This window comes from Vidua chalybeata, chromosome 16, assembly GCF_026979565.1.
Source record: "Vidua chalybeata isolate OUT-0048 chromosome 16, bVidCha1 merged haplotype, whole genome shotgun sequence".
Lineage (NCBI taxonomy): Eukaryota > Metazoa > Chordata > Aves > Passeriformes > Viduidae > Vidua > Vidua chalybeata.
Window position 1 is genome coordinate 14936177 of NC_071545.1, and position 17957 is coordinate 14954133.

At 51.3% G+C, this 17957-nt stretch overlaps 1 protein-coding gene across 4 annotated transcripts in view; it reads left to right on the forward strand.

Moving 5' to 3' along the window:
* LMF1 (lipase maturation factor 1) overlaps window positions 1-17957 on the forward strand; it is a 155779-nt gene that overhangs the window by 131442 nt on the left and 6380 nt on the right. For all 4 annotated transcript variants that reach the window (XM_053957615.1, XM_053957613.1, XM_053957612.1 and 1 more), the window contains 4 exons: window positions 844-1012; window positions 4954-5107; window positions 7713-7896; window positions 16265-16377. In XM_053957615.1, the coding sequence (XP_053813590.1) occupies window positions 844-1012; window positions 4954-5107; window positions 7713-7896; window positions 16265-16377 (620 nt within the window). The remainder of the gene's footprint in view (window positions 1-843; window positions 1013-4953; window positions 5108-7712; window positions 7897-16264; window positions 16378-17957) is intronic.

Consider the following 17957-nt stretch of genomic DNA (forward strand, 5'->3'; position numbering starts at 1 on the left):
TGCTGTGGAAATTGAGTCACTTTGGATATCAAGGTACTTTAGAAATCAAGTCACTGTGAAAATCAAATCACTTTGGAAATCAAGGTACTGTGGAAATGGAGTCACTTTGGAAATCAAGGCACTGGAAATTGAGGCACTGTGGAAATCAAGTCACCATGGAAAATAAGTCACGTTGGAAATTGAGGCACTGAAAATTGAGGAACTTTGGAAATCAAGGCACTGTGGAAATCAAGTCACTGTGAAAATCAAGTCACTTTGGAAATTGAGGCACTGTGGAAATCAAGTCACCGTGGAAAATAAGTCACTTTGGAAATCAAGGCAATATGGAAATCAAGGCACTTTGGAAATCAAGTCACTGGAAATGGAGTCACTTTGGAAATTGAAGCACTGTGGAAATCGAGTCACTGTGGAAAATAAGTCACGTTGGAAGTCGAGGCACTGGAAATAAAGGCACGGTGGAAATCAAGGCACTTTGGAAATCAAGCCACTGGAAATGGAGTCACTTTGGAAATTGAGTCACTGTGGAAAATAAGTCATGTTGGAAATCAAGGCACTATGGAAATCAAGTCACTGGAAATGGAGTCACTTTGGAAATGGAGTCACTGTGGAAATGGAGTCACTGTGGAAATGGAGTCACTCCATGCCCTGGCTGATCCCTCCTGCTGAAGGCACAGGCAGAGCTCACGTTTGAGCCAGGGGGACACGCTTGGGCTGGGGCTTGGGCTCCGGGGAGGCTTTGCCATCCCGGAGGATCGGCGAGCCCCGCGTTGGGATCCATCACCGCGCCTTTCGGCTGGCATTTCGGGAGCTCCAACACTCTCCTCTTCCTTGTCCCCCATCCAGGTGCTCCTGATCGTAAGTGGGAACCTGAGCTTCCTGAACTGGCTGACCATGGTGCCCAGCCTGGCCTGCTTTGACGACGCCAGCCTGGCGCTCCTGTTCGGCGCGCGGCTGAGGGAGCGGGCGGCGCAGCTGCAGCTCCCGGGGCCGGAGGGAGAGAGGCTTTCCCTGGGTGAGTTATTCCCAGCCAGGGGAAAGGTGGGATTTGGGTGTGCTTGGCTCCAAAGCTCTCGCCTTCAAAGCGAAGCTCTGCCGCTCCGTGGGCGGAGGGGGCCTGGACCTCGCGACGTGAGGCTGGTGGTTGCCTGGCGAGGGTCTGTGGGTTTGTTGGGGTTTGCCTGCTCGGGATGACCCCAAAATCATAAAAGTCCTTGTTCCCCTCGCCCGGCAGCCGAAGAAGAGCGTGAAGTCGAGTTTTTAAGGTTGTTTATTTTTTTCTTATCTAAAACTTTCTCTCTCTTACCTGCCGAGGTCCACCTAGTACAGAAGCCATGGCAGTCCCTGCTGAGCCTTGGGCGGCTCCCACATAAAATACTCAAAATTTCATGTTGCCTGTTTACAGATTTTGTGCCAATGCCCACCATCTGTGTTAGACAGTGAATCTCTACCTTAAACCAACAGAAAAGTGTCACCATCACACCAAGACATGGAGGACAAGAAGAAGGAGAAAAAGGCTAGGACACGCCCAGATTCCTCCATCTTGTACCCCTGAATTACATTCTAAAAAACCCCAAAATTCTGCTTTTCCACCCTGTGTCAATTCCCCTATTACACCGCTCAAACCCTTGTGGCTTGTAATTCTTCATACAGAGTTGGCAGGTTTTTCCAAGGGCTAAAATGGAAGCCACAGGTGTTTTTGACTTCGTACCAAGGTCCCCGAGCCCCCTGCCAGGGTCTGGAGCCAGCCAGGGCAGCCTCAGGGACATCCTGGACTAGGACATGTGGGGACATTGCCATTGTTTCTAGGACATGTCCTAGATCATTGTCACAGCAAGTCCAGGCAGCTGCAGCTCTTGAGTCAATCCTTGCTCTGCCCCCAGTGACTCGAACTCAAAATAAGAATGTGGAGTTGCATGATTTAACTTAGTGGTTTTTAATTTTGTTTTTTAATTTTGACTGTTTGAAGTCAAGAATAAAACACCCCGTGGGACTTGAGGTGGGGTCAGAAGATGGGTTCTCACATTTGCCCTCCTCACTTGCTCTCCTTCAGGGCATGGTGAAGAGAAGGTTCCAGAGAGAACTTAGAGCCCCTTCCAGGGCTTAAAGGGGCGTCAGGAGAGCTGGAGAGGGACTTGGGACAAAGGATGGAGGGAGAGGACACAGGGAATGGCTTCAGACTGACAGGGCTGGGTGGGAGATTGGGAAGGAATTCCTGGCTGGCAGGGTGGGCAGGCCCTGGCACAGGGTGCCCAGAGCAGCTGTGGCTGCCCCTGGATCCCTGGCAGTGCCCAAGGCCACCTTGGACAGGGCTTGGAGCAACCTGGGATGGTGGAAGGAGCAGCTGCTGGTGGCCACCACTGGTAGCGTGGCCACCGGGGTGGTGGGGAGAGAATTCCCCAAACCAGGGAGGAGGAGAACTCCTGCTCATCCCGTGGATGTGAAAAAACAAATACGGGGGGGGGGGGGGGTTGTAACTGGAAAAAAGGGCTCGAGGTGGCTGATTCCCCCTTCCAGAGGCGCTTTCCAAGCTGCCCTGATCCAGGAGAAGCAGCACTGGGATGTTTCTCATGAGGCTGCGGAACAGATGGAGAGTGGTGTGTGCAGCATTTTTATAAACCGCATATAAGCAACAAATTGCCTGTAATATCAACAACAATCACAGCTGCTGGGGTTAAATATCCCAAACATCTGTCAGAGGAAGGAAAAATGTCAACAAGAGGCAGCATCTGTCTCCAGTCTTTTCTACCAAGAAGCAGCTCATTAACCAAAAATGGGAGGTCCAGCAAAGCAGCTTCGTTAAATTTTGTCTTTTATTTCACATATTTTGCTGGAATAAATCTTTATCAGCTTTTCTCCTCCTGGAGCTTTGCTTTAGAGGCCACGAAAGTCTCAACTTGCCTCCTCCATTTATGCCTCCAGTCCCAAACAACACTGAGGCTGCACCTTGTTTTTGGGAGGAGAAGCCAAAGGGAGTCACTGTGAGGGGGAGGCAGATCCTGTTTTGAGGAACTTGCACCTTTTCTGTGATGTTCTCCAGAAGGTCTGACTGAGCCAGGGTGTCCAGGCAAGGAGAATGTACATCCCACTCTGGGAGGAGCTGTGTCCCACCCTCAGCAGGGGTGGGGTGTCTGTCTGTTCCAATTCCATCCTGGGAACTGGAATTCCTGCGTGTTTTCTCTGCTCAGGAAGCAGGGGCCGTTGAGCTGGTGCTGATGGGTGCCAAGAGAATCAGAGGAGCCCTCAGTCCTGGGCCACCAGAGCAGAAGACAGGAGGGCCCTCAGCCATATCCTGATTTTCTGGGGCCAATCCTTAAAGTGTTTGATTCCTACTGAGGCCTCCACTTGCCATCCAGATCCCACTGGCTCCCCACGCTTTGCTCCATCTAGGTTTTTTTTTTTTTTTTCCCTGAATTAACCCCTTTTTCTCTCTGATTGAGTGGCTGTGACCCCAAGGGCCTGGAGACAGGAGGAGAATCCCTCCTGCTGGAGGATGAGCAGTCCCTGCATGGCCATGGCCTGAGGAGCCAGGTGAGGCTCTGTGCCTGTACCTGCTCTTGAACTACAGGGGAAAAAATTCAGCCCATCTGAAAAAAAAAAAACCCAAAAAACCACCCCAAAGCCTCGTACCCAGCAGCACAGGGGGTGAGGGAAGGCCCGATTCAAACGGTTCTCCAGAAATGTTCTCAGACTAAACAATTATTAATAGCTTCTGAGAGAGGTTCAAATAAACATCCCTCTCCTGCAGAGATAAGGGGAAAGCTCCACGCAATTGCTTTGAATCCGATCCTTTGGCTGTCAATGTTAAATAAATTGAAAAGGGCCGTGAGGGAAGGAGCCCCTCGGGGGTCACCTCTGCTTATTTGTCTGATCGTGGCCTGGGATCCAGCCCAGCCCCGTGCTGCTCCTGCAAACCCCATCGCAGAGCGCTGGCACAGCAACACACATCCTCCTCCAGGAGCGCTGGGGAATTGGGATTTTGCAGGAGGAAAAGCCCTGAGGATGGGGAGAGCCCGGGGCAGCAGCAGGAGCTCCTGGAGGAGCAGCCCCAGGGCTCCACGCGCGGCTCCCAGGGCAGGAGGCTGATCCCGAGCAAGGTGCAAGTGCCAGCTGTGGCTTTTCCCCTGTATTAAAGCCATGATTGATGTCACATTTTAGACATTTTTTCCCTTTAGCCCTTGCTCAGACTATTTAGAGAAAGGCAGATCCCAGCAGCGATAGTGGCCTGTGGCAAGGCCGGGGTGGCCACGGCGGGGCCGGCACAGGGGCCTGGGGATGGGAATGGGATGGGAATGGGATGGGAATGGGATGGGAATGAGGATGTGTTGGAACCCTGACTGCTGAGAATTTCAGACTTTCTGTGCTGGCAGGCACTGACCCCCAAGAGAACACTGCATTCCACCTGAGGCCGTGGAGAAGCTTCCAAAATTGATAGAACTGGGATTGTGGGTGTGGAGTTTGAGTAGAAGGGTGTGATATCACAGGGTGGGAAACTTAGAGTTTAAGGTTTTAGAATGTAGTAATATATATAAAGCAAGATGGAGGTTTTAAGGCAGAGGCTGGTCCTTCTTCTTCCCCTTCTCCCCCATGGGTTTGGGTGGTTTTGTGTAATTGGATAAAAAGTCCCCATTGCGGGCACGGGTGGTTGGGTATTGGGTTAAAAGTGAAAATAATTCAGGTGTCATTTCTTAATTGCACAGTTTATCCTTAAAAAGCCTTGTAGAGAGAGAGACAGGCTCCATTTTTAGTTTGTTGGAGTGAAGTGCTGCAGAACTCAGGGTTTGTGAGACTGTGACATGGATAAGCACTGACAAACATCTGAGTCTGAACAAGAAATACCATCTCACACATTTAATCCTGGCCCTGGCAGAAAAGAAGCAAAGACTCAGCAGGAATGGGGATGGGAGCAGAGCAGTGAAATCACCTCCCTCTGCTCTGGTTTTGTGTCCCCCACAGGCTCCTGTGTCCGCAGAGTGCTGAACATCTCCTTGGGCCTCCTCATCACCTACCTGAGCATCCCGGTGGTGCTGAACCTGCTCAGCTCCAGACAGGTCATGAACACCTCCTTCAACCCCCTCAGGATCGTCAACACCTACGGAGCCTTTGGGAGGTACCTTTGGGCCTTCAGTGGCACATCCCAGAGCTCCCTCCAGGGTATTCCTGAGCCAGACCTTCTGTGGGCCTTAAACCTAAAGAGAAATCCTTCCAGCAGACCTGGAATATGGAAGGGATGGAGAAAAGGAGCAGGTTTCTTTCCCTGTGAAATACAATGTATGATATGTCATCTGTTTATGAGAGAGAATGGAGAAAAGGGGCAGGCTCCTTTCCCACTAAGTTACAATTTATGGATTATCTGTCTATGAGAAATAACGGGGGAAAGGAACAGGTTTCTTTCCCACTAAGTTACAATTTATGGATTATCTGTCTATGAGAAATAACGGGGGAAAGGAACAGGTTTCTTTCCCACTAAGTTACAATTTATGGATTATCTGTCTGTGAGAAATGAGGAGAAAAGGAGCAGGTTTCTTTCCCACTGAATTTATTTTCTCTGAGCTGTTTATGAGTCAGCTCATTCCATCGACATAGCAAATGTAAGAGCAAGATGAAAATATCCATAGGAGATGAAAATATCCATAGGAGAGTTCATCCAGGATATCTTCACCATCTCCAACCCTCTTTATTTCTGGTGAGCTTCTCTTCCCCTGCACTCCTTTGCTCTCCCTCCTGGAAACATCCACAGCAGCTCCTGGTAGCAGATTTTTCCAATGAGTGGCTTGGGAAATTCGTTGCTCCAGGAAACTGTGGAGACCAAAGTACAAATGGCCTCAAAAAAAGAAGATTTGAGAGGACAGGGCCAGCAGCAGCCCAGGAAATCCCACTCAGGGCTGCAAGGTGGGATGGGCAAGGGAAGCATCTCCAGCTGTGTTTGGAACCAGACTGGTCTGGGCTGGGCTTTAAGCATCCAAATCTGGGTTTTTTGGAGATTAAAGCCTAGGTGAGCCATGGCTGGGCTCAGCATAACCCCTCTCATGTGCTGTCCCTCCCAGCCTCCTCCAGCTGGGAAAATGATGAAAAGCAGGGCTGCACCATCAGGTTGTTGCAGGGACAGCAGCAGGGCTGGGATTCTCTGCAGGCTTTGCCACCACCATGCTCGTGGTGACCATGGATGTTCTCCAGAGCTCTGGGATGGGCTCTGGCCAAGGTCCAGAGGAGAAGCCAGCTGTAAATAAAGAAATATAAATATAAATATAAATATAAATATAAATATAAATATAAATATAAATATAAATATAAATCTATTTTGCAGAAGGTGAAGCAGTTGGGCTGTTAAAGGTCTGGCCTCCCCAGTGAAAGGGAGGAACGAGTCCCATCACAAGCACTGGAGATGCTGAGGACACATCAAATGAATCGAATCTTTTCCTCAGTTCTTCAAATAGCAGAAATTTCTGTGGACAGGAAAAAAATAGAAAAAAAATATTAAAAACATCAACACTTGTGGAAAATGCCAAATTTTCCTCTTTTTTTTTTTTTTTTGAGAGAGAAAGAAATAAGCCCCAAACCTCTTGGAAGGCTGGAGTGGTGAAGCTCCAGGAGATTGTTTTCTTTGGGTTGTTGTCCTTTTTCTTCTCCAGTCCTTGGTTTCTGTTTCAGCAGTTACCAGACCCTACAGAGCATGTGCTGAAATGCTGCTGTAATATGTTGGTAATTCCAGCCTATGTAAACCAATAAAAAGAGGATTGCAGCTTATAATGAATCTGGGACGATGTGAAAGCTGACAGGTTTGGGATCACACAGTAGGAGCACACTTTTATGGGTAATTTGGTGTCCCTGATTTACAGGGTGTTCCTGAGCCCTGGGCAGCTGGCCACGGCTCAGAGCTCAGCCCAGGGGATAAAATGGAACTTGGCTGGAGAATCCACAGATCTCCTCAATGGAGGGAACAATTATAAGAGGAGATGCTCAGCATTCCTTAGGTCAGGAGCATCTCTCCCTGGGAGCCATCAGGGCAGAAGGTAGAGGTTGTGTGTTCCCAATTTTTCAGTTTCTTGGGCTGGAGGAGGCAAAATCAAAGTAGAAAAAAAATCCAAAGGGTGTTGTAGCTGGAGAGCTTTGCCAGGCAGGTTTCTGTAGCTCCGTGCTCGATATGGAAAGCAGCTCCTGGTGCAGGTGGGTGTCTCTGGCAGCTCAGCCAGGACTCCAGGGTGCTGTTTCCATGGCCTGCAGTTTGCCATTCCCACTGCTCCGTGCTGGGATTGCAGCTGAGCCACGTGAGCTGCTCGGATCCACAGACCCACCTGTCCTGTAGGAATCATCTTTATGGATCCCAGCCGTCCCTGGGGCTGGGACAGCTGCAGGTGGTAAAAGGAGGGGCATGGAATTTGACTTTGCTGCTGGAGAAATTCTCAGGATCCAGAGGTTCTCTGGATGTCAGGGTCCAGCTGTGCCTCCAGTGGGCTCTCATGAACCAGAGCTTTTAGCTGAGACATGGGGAGAAATCCTTCTCCTTCCTTCCTGGCACAGATTCCCAGAGAAGCTGTGGCTGCCCCTGGATCCCTGCAAGCATCCAAGGCCAGGTGGGATGGGCTTGGAGCACTTTGGGATAGTGGAAGGTGTTGGGGTTGGAACTGGATTGGCTTTTCCCACCCAAACCTTTCTGCGTTTTTATGATTTTCCACGATTTGAGCCAAATAACAACATCCTGCTGTGCCCCACAGCATCACCAAGGAGAGGACAGAAGTCATCCTTCAGGGAACATCCAGCCTGGATCCCAAGGACCCCACAGCAGTCTGGGAGGAGTTTGAGTTCAAGTGCAAGCCCGGGGACTTGAGGAGGAGGCCGTGCCTCATCTCCCCCTACCACTATCGCCTCGACTGGCTCATGTGGTTTGCTGCCTTCCAGGTAGGTGCCTCTGAAAGCCTGGGCCTTCCTTGACCAGGAAAAACCAATTACATGGATTTACTACGTGTTGGGATCACAGGGGAATGTTGGAAGCAGTGGCTGAGTTAATTATGTTTAAAAAAAAAAAAAAAAAAGCGAGAACAAAGGTTGTGTTCCTAAAGGACTGTGCTACTGTAATGAAACTCTTGGCAATTTTATGTGAGGTTTTTTTTAAGGGTTTCTTAGCAATACCAAGAATCCCTTTTGGGGACAGCAGCTCCCATTCCCCACCTGCCCACACATGGACATTGGTCCCTCCAAATACTGTCCCCACATGATATCAGCAAACAGGTGACAGCCAGAAATTAAATAAGGGGGGGAAACTGAGCGTTAATTCTTGTTTAGCTTATTTTGCAAATCTTACCCACATGACATTGGGCTGGGTTTTCCAAAACTGACTGACAGCAGTGGCATAAGGAAAACCCATCTCAGAGTATCCCAGGCTTTTCTCTTTGTCCCTGCATCCTCTCCTGGAATATCTTCTACCCTCTGCCTGGGTTTGCTGTCCCTGTGGTGTTTTCATTCCAGAGCCTTTGGGATTCCTGGGCCCTGACATCAGGCCATGGTTTGATATTTACCCCGCTGGTTTGTGTGTGCTGGAATTTCATTTAATCTGCATTAGGGCTGCTTATCCCTCAGGAAAACCACAGCCAAGGTCCAAACTCCAGCCAGGAGCAGTGCCTGGAATTAGGGAAAGGTGCAGGGGATGGGTGGGAGCTCGGGGTTGAAGTCAGGCTGTGCTTTGGGAGAGCTCTGAGTGGGGGGAAATCAGCTCCCCCAGGCTGAGGTTGTGTCTGAGGTGTGAAAAAGGCTCTGCCCAGGGCAGAAACGTCCTGAAGGTTTCAAATAAAAGGGATCTCAGGTTAAAAGATGAAGGATGGGACACAGGTCCTGCTGTGCAGAGTGTGGGCTGTGCCGAGGGGTGCTGGTGTACCTGGGAGGAGGAAGAGGAAATAACTCAGCCTCTGCATGCTTATTGTTAAATTCAGTATTATTAGTGTTTAATTCATGATTTGTAGTGTTTAATTCATTCTTATTAGTGTGTAATTCACTATTATTAGTGTTTATTTCATCATTATTAGTGTTTCATCCATTATTTTTAGTGTTGAATTCACTGAAAGCTCCCCACAAGTGTTCCCATTCACCTGTTGCAGAGTTGGTCTCCCGAGGTGTGTCCACAGCAGCTAATTAGCAGCAATTAGTGTTGAAGGTGTCTTTGCTGTGGCAGGAGGAGGTGCATCCCTCCCGTGGGGTGGATCTGTCACCTCCCACTGCAGCATTCCCACATTCCCCTCCTGCCCCTGGGACTTCCCACAGCCCCTCAGCACACACAGAAATCTCCACGGAGCAAGTCCAGATCCTGCTTAGGTGATCTGTTAACAAAAGGAGAAAAAAAAAAAACCTCTGCAAAGTGGGAATGGGTGTAACTCTTGTGGAAAGCAGTGGGAATGGGGATAACTGGTGGAAAATGGTGGGAATGGGGATAATAGTTGTGGAGAACAGTGGGAATGGAGATAATTGTTGTGGAGAACAGTGGGAATGGGGATAATTGTTGTGGAGAACAGTGGGAATGGGGATAATTGTTGTGGAGAACAGTGGGAATGGAGATAATTGTTGTGGAGAACAGTGGGAATGGGGATAACTTGTGGAGAACAGGGAGAACAGTGGGAATGGGGATAACTTGTGGAGAACAGGGAGAACAGTGGGAATGGGTTTAAGTTGTAGAGAACAGTGGGAATGGGGATAATTGTTGTGGAGAACAGTGGGAATGGGGATAACTCTTGTGGAGAACAGTGGGAATGGGGATAACTCTTGTGGAAAGCAGTGAGAATGGGGATAATTGCTGTGGAGAACAGTGGGAATGGGGGTAACTCTTGTGGGAAGGCGAGTTGCCCGGGCAGGGCAGTGAGCTGGGATGCTCAGGCATGTAAATACCTGCTTAAGCATGGAAATAAATCCCGTTTGGAATGGCCACGGCTCGGCTGGAGCACTGAGAGCTGCAGATCTGCTGCCAGCTGCCTCCCTGGGCTGCTGGTCCTGCACAGCCAGAGAAATCCCTGCGTGTTGCTTAGACCTTGAGCCCCCCAGAGCAGCAGAAAGGAGGAGAAGCAGGAGCTGAAAGCCCAGGAGGAGCTCGTGAAGCCAGAGGAGTTGTGCAAAACCCGTGTGGGAGTTTACAGAGTCCATAAACCCGAGCAAGTTCAGCCTCTGGATTAGATTTAATTTGTTTCCAGAAGTTCTGGGATGTTTCTCTGGCACCACTCTCCCATTGCTCCGGGGCTGTCTGCACCTCCCTGGCAGTGGCCAGGGCTGACATTCCCAGCTCTGACAGGCTGTGGAAAAGCCCCGGACTTGAGGGAAGGATATTTCCCATCCCTTGTGCTGCTCCTGACAGGCTCCTCTTTGCACCTCATCAGCACCTGACAAACGACCCCGGGATCCCCGAGGAACTTCCCAGCCTGGATTGGCTGCAGGATTCACTGGGAAGTTGCCTCCAACCTGGCCTTGGGCACTTCCAGGGATCCAGGGGCAGCCACAGCTTCTCTGGGAATTCTATTCCAGGGCCTGCCCACCCTCAGAGAAGGCTGAAATGGCAGAATATGATTTAATCCCACAAAATTGAGGTTAAGCATTAGGAATAACTTTTCCTCCCCTTGACACTTCCATGTGTGAGTGGAGAAACATCCTGGTTTATTGTTAAAGGCTTATCTGTGCTCCAGCTGCTGATGCCAACCCTCCTGTAATTATTTGACTTCTGGTTTATGGTGGAATTCCAGGAATAGCCCCACACTGAGCTGGGCTGGCACAAAAATAATTCCAATTCCTGGATTCAGCATCACTGATCAATAACAAGCAGAAAACAAAATACTGCTCATACTTTTGGGGCTTTGAGTTGGTCAGTTCTGCTGCTGCTGGGATGTTGTGGATTCTACAAAAGTTGGATGTTTATTGCCCCAAAGGTTTGTTGTCCACCAGTGGAAAAGGAAAAATCCAAGGGAAAGGCTTTTCCCTTCCTTATTGTGGCATGAAGGGTATTTATTCTGTTTGGGGGCTGCATGGCCAACTCAAAGGCACCCTCTTGGTTCTTATCAAAGAATAACTGCTCCAAAATAACAAAATACTGCTGCCCTCAGGGTGGATTTAAAGCCCAGTGTTTGTTGGATTGTTCCTTGAAGCTGCTCCAAAAAAGTCTGTGGATGTAAAACCCACCGTGGAGCAGAGCTTGGGATGCTCTGGGATGCAGTGTGTGTTTTCCAGAGATGAGGATATTTATTTATAATCTTCAGCTGCTTTCCTAAGAGCAGAGAGAGCCTCCAGCAGCAGGGTTGGTGCTCTGAGTGGTAACAGAGTGCTCTGGGTGGTAACAGGGAGTGCTGGGAACTTCAGGTTATGCATGAGCTGGAAGAGCTGAGGAGAAGTAACCCCATTTCTAGAGAAGGCAGGTTCAAATTCTTGTCAAATATTTGATTTGAGCCTCCTGTTATCTCAGCCTTGCAGCCAGAAGGTGCTTAGAGGGAAAATCTGCCCGGGGGAGGAGGTGTGGGTGTCGTCACCAAGCCTCAGTGCTCCCTGCACCCAGCTCAGCCTTCTCCAGTTCCTCCCTTCCCCTGTGCAGCACAGGCTGAGCTCGCTCCGTGTCCCACTGCAGCACTCTGCTCCCTGTGCCCAGGGGAGCTTTGCTTTCCTCCCTGCCCTGGGATCACTCCGTGTCCCACTGCAGCACTCTGCTCCCTGTGCCCAGGGAAGCTTTGCTTTCCTCCCTGCCCTGGGATCACTCCGTGTCCCACTGCAGCACTCTGCTCCCTGTGCCCAGGGGAGCTTTGCTTCCCTCCCTGCCCTGGGATCACTCCGTGTCCCACTGCAGCACTCTGCTCCCTGTGCCCAGGGGAGCTTTGCTTTCCTCCCTGCCCTGGGATCGTTGTCTCCCTGTGGCCATGCAGAATTCCAGGCTGGCTCCCAGGCAGCCTCACCTCCAGCAGGAGCAGTGCCAGGGAAGTGCCCAGGATGCCAAAGCAGCCCGATCTCCTGTCGTGGAGCAGTCCAGAGGGAGACCTTGGCTTAGGGAATGATTCCTGTCCAGTGGCCCTGCCCAGACCCCGCTCTGGAACAAAGGGACTTTTCTTCCCCAAGCCAGAGGTGACACAGGAGCTGTGCCAGGTGTGGCCTTTCCCTGGATAGGTGGGATCCAGGAGCTGATTCCCAAAGTCTTGCTCTGCTCTCTCATGCAGCTTTTTATTCCTGCCTCCTTCAGGGAGCAGCTGCTTTCCCAAGGATTTTCTGATGGGATGGGTTGAGGGATGGCTTTTAGTGAGTAATGCACATTGGGCTGGAGACATGGCTTTGGGAAACCCACAGGAAAAAAGGGGTGAAATTGGGAAAAAATTCTTCCCTGTGAGGGTGGGAAGGGGCTGGAATAGAATTCCCAGAGAAGCTGTGGCTGCCCCTGGGTCCCTGGCAGTGTCCCAGGCCAGGCTGGATGGGGCTTGGAGCACCCTGGGGCAGTGGAAGGTGTCTCCCCATGGCAGGGGGGGCACTGGATGGGTTTTAGGGTCCCTTCCAATCCGAGCCATTCCAGGATTCCCTGGGGTTTTTGGAGGTGATAGATGGACCTTCCTTGGACAGCAGGATGGTAACAAGTGGTGGTGAGCTGGAATTCCATAAAACAACAAAGGGTGCCATTAACTGTGGCCTCCTTCCTGTGGGACAGGGATTATTCCTCCTGGTGGCTCACACTCCCTAAGCAGCAATGCTGAAGGTGCTGAACTACAGCAGAGTGGATATGGGGTGAGAATGCCCAGGATGGTGGAATTCCATGCTGGAATTCCCGTGTCACATCCACGGTGGCTCAGCTGTGACACAGAAACAGCCCCTCACACCATAACAGGGGAAATGGAACCTGCCCTGCCCCTCTGGCAGCCACTGACTCCGACCTGAAACCACTCAGGGCTCCCAACCACGTGAAATAATAACCCCAGGCTCCCGTGCCAAGTTTCCAGCTGTTCCCACATGTGCATCTCATCCTGACCTCCTCCTGTGCCCGTGCCAGCCCCGAGATTCCATAAAACACCACACTAATCCCCAGCCCTTTTTCATTAAATGACCAATTAAAGCTCAAGGAAAAGCCTCCTTATTATTATTATTTCAGTTGGGAACACGTTCCCTGTAGCGCCGGGGGCGTTTTTGGGGGTTTTTTTGGGATGATAATGTTCCCTTGACTTTGTTATCAGCAGTTTGGTTGCTACTGTGGCTGCTCTGCTCTGGTGCCTGCCTTAGCAGAGCTGTGGGTTTCAGCTCTGTACAGTTATTAAATTCTCCTGGACATGAGTGAATGTGTTCAAGGTGAGAACACCGTGTTTATTCCCTGGAAAAGTGTCGGAGTGGGGAGGTCAGGGAGTGCCAACAGCTGCAGGGAAGTCCCAGGGCAGCGCTGCTGGGGAGGTGAGCAGTGATGCTCAGCTCCTCACCTGTGGCTGGGAGAAGGAGCAAAGCCCAATCCCAAAGTGGCATTTGGGGTGAGACTGGCATGGAAAGGTGGGGGGAAGTGTCTGCCTGAGCTCTGCATGGGACTGAAACCCATCAGGAATTCAAAGCTTGGAGGGTCTTAGCAAAAAAGTTCTTTGTTAGTCCCCTCTGTTGTACCTGAAATAGGAGTTTTGGAGTTCTGGGTGCTGGTCCCAGCTGTAGGGGCAGCTGAGGATGCTCTGGCTGGAGAGCTGCCCCTCACATTTCCATGGATCCATGAACAGCAAAGGCTTTGGCTTCAGGGCTGTGTTACTTTGGGACCCCTCAGCTCAGCTGTGCTGCCTGTGCACTGGGGTTGGCCATGGGGGGTTTTTGTGCCTTTAGGTCCCTGAGTTGCTTTCTGTGCTAAAACAGAATGAAAACTCTCCAAAGATGTGCAAGGGACGTGTGTTCCTCCCCTGGGGGGGGGGCTGCACCTCCCCAGCAGTGTCACACAGGGGTGGTGCTCCCTGCAGTGGCTGTGCAGTCACTGCTTCCCCAGTTATCCCAGTATGGATGCAGCCCAGGCTCTGTGTGGGTCCGGGGAGGGCAGGAGCAGCTGAGGGAGTCGTGGTCCATGTCTGGAGATGATGGAGATGGAGATGATGGAGATGGAGATGATGGAGATGGAGCCCAGGGTTCCATCGCTGTGCAGGATCACTCCCAGCTGCTTCTTGTGCTTATTGAAGATCCAAACCCTAAAACTGACCCCAAAACAGGCCAGCCCACCTCCCAGCAACGCGTGCATCTATCCTGGATTCTTTTTTCTCCTGTAATCAACCCCCTGGATGGTTCAGGCTCTGCGTTGCACGCTCAGATCCCTCCATGCTGACCGTGCAGATCCAGTCCAGAGCTGGATCCACAGACAGAGGAACCCCTTGGAGTGGTGCTTCCCTGGGTGCAGCCCGGATCTCCTGGACTCTTTCTTTCCCCCCCCCTTTTGCACGGTGTCACTTTCCAGAGTAATGAGTTAAGCAGGGTCCTTAGCACAGCCCGGGGAGGGGGGCGGGGGCCGCCCCGCCTGGAAATTTCTCACCGCAGACTTCACTGGGGCCAGACATGTTGTAAATTTTACAAGAAAAACACTTTACAGACCAGAAGTCCAACTCTGGTGTGCACGGAGCTGCTAATTAACAATTTGGAGAGCACGGGAGCCGATCCCACCTTCCTGGAGCCTCCCGGTTCTCAGTCAGGCTTGCAAGGTTTGGGGGCCTCCGCCGAGCTGCAGCTCGGGGACTCTGGTGATTCCTGTTTCCATCCTCCTGCTGCTTCCCAGCTTTCACACAGGAGCTCCCAAATCTCCCAGGCTCTCCTGGAAACGGTGTTTAACATCATCCAGAGCCAGGGAGCCTCACGATGCTGAGGGTGTCACTTGTGGTGTTTGATCCCTGCTGTGGCGCCTTTTGGGAGATCCCCAAGGGATCCCAAGGGATTCCCAGGGTGGCAGCACCTTCCCAAATCCCACCTGAGCCCCTCCAGCATCCCAGAGCTGTTGAGGGACACGGAGACTCGGAGCGAGTGACCCGTGGGGACACAGCCAGGCCTCGGGCAGGGATGGGGACAGTGCCAGCTCTCCCTGGGGCGTGGGTGAGGTCGGTGCGTGGCACATCCCACACGATGCCAGGCTCCTGCTGCCCGGGCTCACCGTGCCTCCTGTTGTGTCAGGACCACCGTGGCCTCGCTCTCACGGTGTCCCCTGTCCCTCCCCTGAGGACCCTCCGTGCCAGGAGGTGGCACCGGGGGTTGGTGGAGGGGCTGGTGGGGAGCATCCCTGCCTCCATCACCCATCCCTGCTGGACAAGAGCAGATGGAAGGAGCAGGAGGGGGAGAGTCATCATCCTGAGAGGCTTTCTGGCTGAAATCACTGTGGTTTTCCTCTAAATCCTGATGAGCTGGGGTGAGAAACCCTGCGAGGCAGAGCTGCAGCGATGGGCCTTGGTGTTTTCCATGGTTTCTCTCCCGTTTCCCCTGGCGACGGGAATAACAAAGCGGGCCGGGAGGGGAGCTCTGCGAGCAGCTTTGCCTCGGGGCTGTGCTTTGCTGAGAGCCCTGCAGGTACAGCTCCTGGCTTTCCCTTTCCCACAGTGTCCCCTACTGCTTGCACTCAAAAATCCACCGAGGAAAAAGCAGGGAAAAAAAAAAAAAAAAAAGGAGAAATCTCAGGAAGTCACCGTGGGGACATGCTTTTAGGGAGGCTGAAGAAGAGCAGAGAGCAAGAGGGAAATCACAGAATCAGGGAATATCTCGAGCTGGAAGGGATCCATGAGGATCATCCAGGCCAAATCCCTGCTTCCTCAGGATTACCTGAATTCAGAGTCAAACTGCCACTGCGCTGCTCCAGAAGGGGTTCCATGAGGAGGGAATTTAAAGAGGATGGATCACACAGCAGGAAATAAAGAGGAGTCAGGAACGGGGAATAGAGAAGCCCCTTTCTTCTGTTTTCCTTTGGATAACACGAGGGAACCAACCCAAACCCTTTTCCCAGGGTAAAGCAATCTGGATTAGAAGGATGGATGGGTTTTCCATAGAAAATGTGCTGTTATGGCTCCCCTGTGGGGTTTGCTGCTAAATAAATGATTTAAATCAAATATCTGGGGGCAGAATTGGCAGATGAGATGAGACAAACCCAGGCAAGCTCTCCCTCTTCCCTGAGGGTGCCAGTCTCTGTCTGGACCTCAAGTATCCCCTGGGACATGTGTTGAAACTCTGGGAAATCCACCATTTTCCACCCAGACCTGCCAAAACCTCTCCCCAAGGCCAGAAATCTTTAATCCCAGGAAAAAGCCCGGCAGTTCCTAACGTGTCCATTTCTCCTTCCTCCCCCAAGACCTACGAGCAGAACGAATGGATCATCCACCTGGCTGGGAAGCTGCTGGCCCAGGAGGAGGAGACCTTGTCCCTGCTGGCCACAAACCCCTTTGCAGGCAGAGACCCCCCAAGGTAAGCCTGGAGTTATCCCAAGGGAGCTGGAAGCTCCACCTCGTTCCCATCCTGGTTCCTGTTGGGGTTTGTGTTTGATGGGACCCAGGTGGGCTTTAGGGTGGGATTTAGGGTGGCTTTGATGGACACCAGAGTGCTGCCAGCACCTCGATTCCCCCCCTGGAGGTGCCACAGGGACCCTTGGGATGAGCCCATTCCCAGCAGATCCATGAAGGGCTCGGTGCTGCTGCTCCTGGCCAGGAATGGCCCCTCCTGCTGTGGTTTCCTGCCCCTCAGCTTTGGGGTTTTTTTGCCACGTTCTCTTTGTGAGCTCAGCTCAAACCCCACCATTTCCATGGACCTCCTGAGGTGTTTCAAAGAGAAAACAGCCCTGCAGGAATTACTGAGTTTGTGGACACTCGTCTTGGAATTGTTTGTGTTTTCAAGGAAGAGACAAAGCCAACATCAGCCAGGGAAAGGCACAAGAGGAAAACTCCGAGGTTTTATACAAAAGGAATTTTGTCCCAAAAGCGTCTGTTTTGTTGATGGAGTTATTTTTAGCTGAGAAAACATTTTTTTGGGGCATTTTGGATCAACTCAAGTCATGTTATGCTGCTGCTAATGTTTTCCATTTGGGGCTCTGAGGATGCACTGCAAACAGGGATGCAGGCCCAGAGCTCTGTGTGGAATGCAATTCCCCTCGGATCCCAGGGATGTTTTCCAGCTTTAGGGCACTGCATCCCCCAGACCTTCTGAGGAGAGAGACTCCTTCTCCAGCTGGGGCACAGAAAACTTCCCACTTTTACCAAAATGTTTCCTCTGAGGTGCTTTGTAAACCCCAAGATGGTAAAAACCCCTAAATCCTGGAATGGTTTGGGTAGGGAAGGATCTTAAAGCTCATCCAGTTCCATCCCCAACATCTTCCCACTGTCCCAGGCTGCTCCAAGCCCTGTCCAGCCTGGCCTTGGGCACCTCCAGGGATCCAGGGGCAGCCACAGCTGCTCTGGGAATCTGTGCCAGGGCCTGCCCACCCTCCCAGCCAGGAATTCCTTCCCAATATCCCATAACCCTGCCCTCTGTGGCCTGGTGCCCATGGCAGGGGATGGAACTGGATGATTTTTAACCTCCCTTCCATCCCAAACCATCCCTGATCCTGTCATTCCACGATCCTGGACTTTTATCCAGATTGAGGGGGAAGTTTGCTGCCAACCTTAGGGATCCCTTCAATTCCCACCACAGTAGCTGGGTGGAAAAAAACTCCTAATTTTCCTACCATTATTCCCCCCCCCCCTCCATTCCAAAGGGAATTTTGAGACTTAATTATTTTCATTCCCTGCTAGACTAAATAATTAGGGGAAGGGACTGTTTTCCATAAGAACCTTGCACTCCATCCTCCACGGAGTTTGTTCTGTTAATGGAAACTCTACACCTCAAATAGCCAAGGGACTTTCAGAATGAGTTAATGCCTTCGAAATGAAATTTCGGAGACCAAAGTTTGGAGGGCTCTTTACAACTCAAGAAATTATAGTATTTTTTCAAGTGTGATAAACTTCAAATGAGAAACAGGTGACTGATTAAAAATGAGGGCATTGTTGAGGGCC